The sequence below is a fragment of the Protobothrops mucrosquamatus genome, unplaced genomic scaffold (genome assembly GCF_001527695.2).
Source record: "Protobothrops mucrosquamatus isolate PMUCROS unplaced genomic scaffold, P.Mucros_1.0 scaffold3434, whole genome shotgun sequence".
In the NCBI taxonomy this organism is placed as follows: domain Eukaryota; kingdom Metazoa; phylum Chordata; class Lepidosauria; order Squamata; family Viperidae; genus Protobothrops; species Protobothrops mucrosquamatus.
This window is the reverse complement of record NW_015389413.1, coordinates 13079-22575: the sequence shown is the minus strand read 5'-3', so window position 1 is coordinate 22575 and position 9497 is coordinate 13079. Positions and strand designations below refer to the sequence as shown.

The window sequence follows — 9497 nt, the reverse complement described above, 5'->3', positions numbered from 1 at the left end:
CACAGCATCAGCCGAAAGCCCAGGCCCTGAGATCCTAAACCCCCTAGGTTGCAAGAAGAGCCATGGGGGCCAGAGCGCGCCACAGCTCGTAAACAGCGGGTGCGCCCTCCCCTAGTGTGATATGGCCCTCTGCTCCCGCCATATCTACCCCTCCCATACACAGTCTTAATGGAATTGCCCTCTATTAGGCAGACCCTCCACCCCTCCCCAATTCCAGGACCTACGCCCACCTCGCCGAGGCCTTCAGCCGGCCTGGGAGAATTAATTTCAGTTTGCCCACCCCTCTCCCTGGAACCCCCTAAAACCCGGACTACAAATTTGATTAAAAACACCAGCAGCAAGTGGATGCATAGATGACCAATTTGCAGAATGCCATGATACAACTAACAGCTGGGGCAGAATTTGTCTCAACCTGTGGTAGCACAACAGATGGTGGCTCAGCCAATGCTCTTAAATTCCCATGGAAGCTTGCTGGAGAAGTTAGAGATGGTTCCTTCTGATCCTCTTTCTCCACCTATTATGCAGCTGTGGGCTATGCCCTCTCTTGTCTGACCGTTCCCTAGGCAGCATCTCATCACCCCATTTCTCAAGGTCTTTTTCACATACCGTCACAATAGGAAAGATCATTTCCATCTGATGAATTGTTCCCCACAGAGTACACAATACCCAAACCAGAAGGCAGGCAGATATGCATAAATAAAAGTATTAATGCAGTACAGTATAGTAGAATATCTTTTAAAGATAAGCAACTGTCAATTCTAGGATCCCAGCAAACTATGACCCTAACTTCCAAGTGGAATCAATTTAATTATTGTAAGTGAAGACTATGTTTTTGCTCCTAAAGTAGTACCTTGTGCACATTGCACAAAAAAATGTTAATTGCCCAGGAAAAATAATTACTGTTTCTCATTTGGAAGTAATGATAATGAAGTAGCTAGGGGTCTTTCTTCTAAGTTTTGAACACAAGTAGAATTTACCTGAGGTCTCTCTCATGCATCCAAACTAAGTGTCTAATTAGGGCCAGGGAGACGTCAAAGGAAGGGTGAAATGGAAATCAGCAGTCAATGTAGAATTCACTGCCAAGATTATTTTTTATTATTTTTATTATTTGAATCACCATATGCAGAAAAGAAGATATCACCATATGCAGAAAAGAAGATTAAAATGGCGTTATTCCAAAGAAAATAATTGCCCTTCAGTTTTTGTGCAATTGAGGATTTGATCTCTTAATAATAGTTCAGCTCCTTGAATCATGTCCTTTGTTCTCTTGAACTCCAACTTCCATCTGCTACCTTTCTTTTGGGACATTTTTTTAATAATAATAATAATAATAATAAAGTTGGAAGGGTCCTTGGAGGTCATCTAGTCCAACACCCTGCTCAGGCAGGAAACCCTATACCATTTCAGACAAATGGCTATCCAGTCTCTTCTTAAAAACATCCAGTGTTGGAGCATTACAGCTTCTGGAGGCAGGTTGTTCCATTCAATCACGTCCTATTCTTGGAGATTGCCTGGACAAGTCCCTGCAGTTTTCTTGGCAAGGTTTTTCAGAAGTGGTTTGCCATTACCTCCACCAAGGTCAGCCAGCAGGCTTTGTAATTAAGCCAGGACTAGAACTCACAGTCTCCCAGTTTCTAGCCTGGTGCCTTAACCACTACACCAAACTGGCTCTCTTTGGGATATTAGGGAATCCCATAACTCAAATGCAGGATACTAAATAACAGAATTTAAACATATCCTCCCAGTTTGCTCAGAGAATGCTTGGGGTTTGACAATGTATTCATTTCCATGTCCAGGTCAATTTTTGGATCTAACCTAAACTGCATGGAAATGTACCAGGCGCTCCATTTGTGGCACCTGGGGCTCTCTAATGCAAGCAGTTTGAGTAAGTGGATAACTCTGGCCTTGGAAACAAGAAAAGTATGTTGGGAGATAAGAGGAAAGTGAGTATGCTTGCAGACCTTGAACTGGGGTTCTTTCTAGCTCTAGGTTTATGAAATACTGTAAAAAAGAAAGAATACTCTGCTTGCTACAAATACACACTTGTCTACAGCTAGTTAATTCCAGCACACATTTCTGGACCCAGGGAAATAAAATGGCTCGGCATAAGTGAGAAGGTTTTGAGATGCAGCAGAGATCATGGACAACCATTACTGTCTAATAGAAGATCCTGTGTTCAAATTTCCCTGGAAGCTTAAGCTTCTGACCTACTATACTCTTTCCCATTTTCAGGCTGAATTCCTTCAAGACAGGAAAAAGCACTTCTGCACGCTTAAGGGCACTGCCCTCTTTATTATACAGCACTGCTCAATAGAATGAGATTTTTCATACTGGGTTTTGTGGAATCCTAGAGTTCCACAAGAACTTGAATGGTTCTGCGAGACTAACAAGAGGGGGATCCGCCCTTCCAAAGATTGAGGGAGAAAATAAACCTCCCTGTAAGGGACTGAGGGGAAAAAAATGGAAAGTACTCAGCCTCAACACCACTCTTCAGGATTGTCCATAAAACGTTTTCTTTGTACAGTGAAAAGGGAAAGGCTTGTGCCCTGAAATTTGAAAGCTCAACCTCTCTTGGTTTTTTTTTAGCAAACAAGTTCCATGTCCTGAAAAAGTTTGAAACTCCTTAACTAAAATATGGGAAGGAAGGCCAAGGTTGAAGAAAGTGGGCCTTGTAGATGGGGAGGTGAAAGTAACTGATCCATTACTAATTGGAGACAAAGACTACCTAACATTGTCCAGTGACTGGTGTCAAAGTGTTTGGAACAGCTGTCAGATTCCAAAGAATTGGAATCCTACAATCCTCAGCTCAGCTGCCATGCCTACACTCTGCCCCAACTGATTGCATGTAGGGGTGTGTTGGTTTTCAAAATGCCCTGTCTGAAATTCCCAGAAGTAAACATTCCATGATTTTACTGATGGTGGATAGTTGTAACTTCTGATTTTATGTGGAAACAGGAAGTGCACTCATGGACTCAAGACCAATTACTGCAGTAAGTAGCATCCAAATAAAGTGTATACAGTAATATCCAAATGAAATAAAATTTGATGCAATAAGAAAGCCTTTGCTAAAGTAGTGATGCTTAGTAGGGCTATGAAAAAAGATTTTAGAGATGGGCCTAGAGTTAGAAGCAACAAGTGGTGGGACAGAAGGGGAGAAGAAAGTGTGGCACTCACCTGCAGTAGTAGATAAGCAGGCAGAGCAAAATTAGGACCAGCAATGCCAGGGCACCCAAGATTGTAAGTAGAAAGATAGTATGGTAGGTGGCAATATCTTTAATTCCTGCTGAGGTTGCCAGGCCTGCAGAGAAGACAGTTTGGGACCCTTTTCCACTCCACTTGGAAACAATATTTGCTATCTATAATGAGTATTTATATAAACCTCTTTAAATAACATTTTCTGGATGGCTTACAATTGCATTCAGTTTTTTAAAAAATGCAGTTTTATTAAAATAGCATAAATAATTGTAAAGTAACAATTAAAAAGACCAAATCATCAAAAGATTTAGAGATCAAGATCTTCCCCTGGCAGAGGTGTCTGCAGAAAAGATGGGGGGGGGGGGAGGAGATAATGAACACAGTGCTATGTGCTAAGCCCCACCCCTTTTGTACATGTGTCACGATATTACTTGCATCTATGAAACAGGCAGGGCATTTGTCCCAAAGTTAGAAGGAAAACATTCTACTCAAACTGAGAGTTCTTCTAGAAATTACAATCCAAAAAATGCTACACCCCAAAATAATTCCCACCAGTATCAAGCTCTTGCCAGCCTACTGCAATAGGAATCAAGATTCTCTCTGGGTTTAGCAAGATTTACTGAAGAAAATAGGGTCAAGTTACAGAAATCTCAGCAACCGGATAGCTTAACTTTCAGAAGTCAAGTTATCCCTCAACTTATTAAGGCAGAGACATTTTCAGTCTTTTACTAAGGACCTCTGTGGGAACTGTGGAGACAGCCATTCTCTTAATTCATAAGAGAGGAATGTCCAGTGGTCAGCATGTTAATCTCCTTTGTATCATGATACCAGGTATGCAAAAAACTTGTGTGCACTGAGATCAGTTTACTTCTCAGAGTCTTTGGCTATGGCAATTTTACCTGATGCAGGAGACAGCATAGCAGCTGCCCAATAGCCCAGCTGTGGAGAGACAAATGTCCAATAAAGCTGATTCCCTTCCTTGTGGATGAGTCCGGTTCCATTCTGGATCCACAGCCCTAAGAAGAGAGACTATGACTGAATCTGAAGTAATTAAAAAGGCCATCTGAATAAACCACTACCTGAAAGGAAGAGTACTACTCACCAGCACTATTCCCCCCAAACCCCTGTTAATCAAAATTATTCAAGAGCAGGCTGGCATAGTGTAATCAGCTACTGTATTGTGCCACACCTGATTTCTTATACAGAAGAAACACAAAGTTGGAACAGGGAACAGGCAACCTAAGAACATGGTGTGGCTCTCAAAATATGTCCCCTATTTAGAATTCTAGTACCACCACTTCATTTAATAACTTCAGCATTAACCTTAACCATAACCCCTAATTTGAAAGAGGCTAGGGGACCTTGATTGAGCCTGTGTACGCCAATACCAGACAGCATTGAACAGACAGCTTTTTGCTTATACTGCTAGCACAAAACCAGCTTAGATTCACAGGGCATTATATAAATAAATCATCTATATTCATACCAGGTCTAAATTGGAAGGGCTGAGGTACAATACAAACTAAACTCAAAGAAAAGAAGAATAGAAAAGAAAATAGATGGGGGGGGGGGGAAAGGTGCAAGAAAAAAGAGAAAGAAAGAAAGAGAAAAGAAAGAATATGATAAAGAAAAAGAAAAAAACATAAAAGTGACTTCCAACCTTCATTACAACACTTCCATCAATTTCATCCTCATCTTCTTCCTGGGAACAAAATGCTTCCACATCAGATTTGGTTCTTGTAGGCATGGTTAATGCTTGCCCTGCACAATTTCCTAATTGTTTTCCAGATACACCTAAGAATTCTATGACCCCGCAGAGAACTTGGTTCCATGGGTGAAGGAGAGGATGTTTGGCTCCTATTAATCACTCAATGTGCTTCCTGCCAAAGCCTCTTTTTAAACAAGCAATATTATTCCTTGCCTCATATGTTTGTAATTATTGGATACAATAATGATCAAACCATTAAAAATATGATTTACAAGCATTCCATCACTCACCACTCTTGAGGTCAAAGTGCCAGGCTGGCACACTGGTACTTGCTGCAGCGGTGTTGGATGACAGTGGGATGGAGAGGTGGACTGAACCAGAAAGCTGGACATCTGTGCCATTTGCAGTGAAGAGGCGAACACTGACTGCAACAATAGGCACCAGCTCCAACCATGTATTACTATCTGTACAAAGAGAGAGTTAAGAAATAATGGCTATCGCATCTCAAAGGTCCAGTAGCTACATATACATTGGATATGGATTTTCAAAACAGAAAATCCAAAAGATACTCCTATTCCTACCCGTGCACACAGTAGCATATAAGAATTGTAGTGGATTAAAAGGATTTTTTAATTATGACCAAGTATTGTCAAAACACAGCCCTATTCTCTACAATAAGCAGTGGGGAGGGTGTGGAATTCAGAGTGAGGTTTCTTTGTTCTCAGTGAGCTTTGCTTGGAGGCCCTGCAGGAATTGGGCACTTAAGAAAACAGGTTTCATGTGACTGGGCTAAAGTTTGAAGCCCAAAGCATAGAAAGCTGGCAAAGTTGGAAGGGAACATTCGCATGAGGGTTATTTAATTTATTGTAAGTGCTGGCTTGCTGGATATGTCTTTCTTTGCTCACTCAGAATGTTTGCACATTACTGAGTGCTGGGTGTGGAATGCAGATCTCAATCTTACGTAATTCATAGCAATTACATTATTCTTTCAAATCTTTACTTTGTTTCTCATGCCCTCCAAACCTGTTTGAGGCTGGTTATTGGCTACAGAGCCATTTATTTAATAACTTATTCCAGGGTAAAGGGGATTTGATGTTCTGTTACATATTCCAGGTGGCAGTGGGGTATCTTCCTATTCAAGAACAGATGGTGGCAGTGTAACTACCTGCTCAGCTGGAACGCTAGCTGAACATCCCAAAATTAGGTATAAAGGATGTGAAGGTGAAGATTCCAGGGAAGAGTTTGGCAGGCTGGTGTTAGTGTTAGTAATAGATACCTCCTCCTCCCCCCCCCCAATAACAATGATTGTGTATAATAATACATTAAATATCTATTTCATACCTCCAAATCTGGTGTCAGAGACAAGCTGTAATGGCTAGTTTTAATGCCCCAGCCTTCCCTATCCCACATTCCATGATGGCCCCTTACCGCTGCCATTACTTTCAGCCCCGATGAAGGACGGGAACCCTCTCACGTCTGGCCCACCACTGGCAGAAGTCAAGGTGGCTGAAACCTGGCTGTAGGTGGAACTGCGGAACAGATGAGCAGATTTGCGCTGGAACTGTGCCCATGGGTGGCTCTTAGCTCCTGCAATGATCAATACTTAAACTTTCTGACCTAATTGGGCTGTATTCATAAAAGACCACAGAATCCTTGGAGTTTGCTTTTAGTGCTGAGCCTCAGTGCATAGGTTTGCAATGCAATAACTCAAGAAAGTATCTATACATTTTTGGTCATTAACCATGAGATGCAGTCTTCAATAAATTCAAATTCTAGTATAAACCCCATGTGTTGAAGAAAGCATAAAGAAATAGGTACCTATATGGTGATCTTATAAAAATGTTAAGCCTTTTTGAACTAAATTTGTATTAAAATAGGAAAGATTACAACCCAGGTCATAACATTAGATCCTAGGTTCAATATTAGCAGCGTTGACATTGGCCTTACTAAGGTTTTTTTGTTTTTGTTTTGATAATCCAAATGACACCTTAAAACATATAGTTGATAGTTTTGTTATTGGCTGCAGCCAGGCAGGTAGTAGCAAGGTCCTGGAAAACTGGAAAGGCTTTGAATATTTCCATATGCTTTAATGGAAAAGATGACAAAAAAGGTGGTAATATCATGATAATACAGATGCTTTTTACTTTGCCTGGTTTAAATGTATCAGTTACATAAAACAAATGCATGATGATTGTCTACTACCCTTCTCCAGGTTCTTAGATAATTTAATTAAATAAGGCTATAGGTATTTTGTTTCTATATATGAGCCCATAATAACAAACTGCAGAGGTTCTCAAACTTTGTGATACTATGATTTCCTAAAATGACAAATAAATTTATGTGAATCCTCCCCATGAATAAAACTAATGATTGCATTGAAGTTAGGATCGGACAAGAAATAATTATACCATGTTTCAATGGTAATTTAAATTCAAATTTAAAACCATAATTTAATAGAAAGGATGACTTTATTTTTGCATAATTTCTGAAACTTGAATACTGCATACAAAAGTGTAGGCACCTTTGGTCAAGTTGTATGTTTCAATGAACCCTAAGTGATCAAAAGATGACACAACCTCTATATAGAACTAAGTTAAGCACATTTTTCTGCAAATTGGAACAGAAGCTTATGTGCAGTTGTTTATGGATTTGAAATAAGAAAACTTAATATAGCAGATGCAGAAGTCTGAGTACCCTTCCAATTGATCCAGTGTTATTTTCCCCCGTAAAGCTGTCAATAAAGTCCAAACAAGTTATTGTTTCATTAGATCTAAAATTAGCCAGGAGAAGACAATTTCACTTGAGCCTTCCAACATTTAAGGTCGTCAGTATTGTTCAGTCTACTTTTAACAACAACCATAGGGCCCTTCAAGTAACTCTCTGAGCACTGAAGACAAAGATAATTTACTCTTACAAAGTAGATGGCTATAAAAATAGTATCTAAACACTTCCTGCTAATACCGGTAATTTGAACTGCAAGAAATTGAAAATACTGAAGCTGCTGAAGTGAAGAAACCAGCATGGCTGCATAAAGAACTCTCTGATAAATTGAAAGATAAAAAGGACAAGTATAGAAAGTGGAAAGAGGGGCACATAACTAAGTCAGAATATCAGCAAAAAGCCCGAGCCTGCAAAGATGAAGTGAGGAAAACTAAGGCTCAAAATGAACTAAGGCTTGCGACCAAAGTCAAAAATAACAAAAAAAGCTTCTTTCAACATGTAAAAAACAAGAAAAAAGTGAAGGAAATGATTGGTCCATTAGTGGGTAACTCGTTTTTTGCATCTATCTTTACACAAAAGGAAAAAACAGACCAACCTACCAAAAATAGTGCCATAAAAAACAGAATAGAAACACAAGTTAAGATAGGCAAGAAAACAGTAAGTGAGCACCTGTCCAGCCTAGACGAGTTCAAATCACCAGGACCAGATGGATTACACCCCAAGGTTCTCAAGGCACTGGCAGATGTGATCTCAGAACCATTGAACTATATTTTTCAAAGATCCTAGAGCACTGGGGAATTACCGGAGGACTGGAAAAGAGCTGATGTAGTTCCCATCTTCAAAAAAGGAAAAAAAATGGACCCAGGAAATTACAGACCTATCAGCCTGACCTCAATACCTGGGAAGATTCTGGAAAAGATAATCAAACAACGAATCAGTGAATACCTAGAGGCAAACAAAGTAATTACTAAAAGCCAACATGGGTTTATCAAAAACAAATCATGCCAGACAAATCTTATTGCATTCTTTGACCAAGTGACAAAATTAGTGGATCAGAGGAATGCTGTGGATATAATTTACTTGGACTTCAGTAAGGCATTTGATAAAGATCACAACCTACTACTTGATAAGATAGAAAAATGTGGGTTAGACAGCATCACCACCAGATGGATCCGTAGCTGGCTGACCGGCCGTACTCAGCGTGTGGTCCTCAATGGAACTGCATCTACATGGAGGGAAGTGTGTAGTGGGGTGCCCCAGGGCTCTATTCTGGGCCCAGTGCTCTTCAACATCTTCATCAATGACTTGGACGAGGGGATAGATGGGGAACTCATCAAATTTGCAGATGACACCAAGCTGGCAGGAATAGCCAACATTCCAGAAGACAGGCTTAAGATACAGGAGGATCTGGACAGACTTGAACACTGGGCACTATCTAACAAAATGAAATTCAATGGTGAAAAAAGTAAGGTTCTTCATTTAGGCAAGAAAAACCAAATGTACAGGTATAGCATAGAGGGTACCTTGCTCAATAGTAGTAACTGTGAGAGGGACCTCAGAGGCCTAGTGGCCAATCACTTAAATATGAGCCAGCAGTGTGCTGCAGCTGCCAAAAAGGCCAACACAGTGCTAGGCTGCATTAACAGAGGGATAGAATCAAGATCACGTGAAGTATTTTTTTTTTTTTTTCCAACAAAATTTTTTATTGGTTTTATTTTACATGGTGGCAAGGCCATCAATTAATCAAAACAAAATCATATTTGTACAATTCAAATTATTTCAATATAATTAACTCAGTTATACATATAACTAATCTATTATTATTTTAATATATCCTACTTCCCCTTAGGTCAATACTAGTAACTCTATTTCT

The 9497-nt window shown here is 40.0% G+C and overlaps 1 protein-coding gene across 1 annotated transcript in view; it reads right to left on the bottom strand.

Moving 5' to 3' along the window:
• The window catches only part of LOC107297641 (protein FAM171A2-like), a gene marked incomplete at its 5' end in the record, with an annotated part of 27834 nt that overhangs the window by 6510 nt on the left and 11827 nt on the right, over positions 1-9497 (bottom strand). The window contains 4 exons of the mRNA XM_015827004.1: positions 3175-3298; positions 4095-4211; positions 5194-5367; positions 6332-6490. Coding sequence (XP_015682490.1) covers positions 3175-3298; positions 4095-4211; positions 5194-5367; positions 6332-6490 — 574 coding nt within the window. The remainder of the gene's footprint in view (positions 1-3174; positions 3299-4094; positions 4212-5193; positions 5368-6331; positions 6491-9497) is intronic.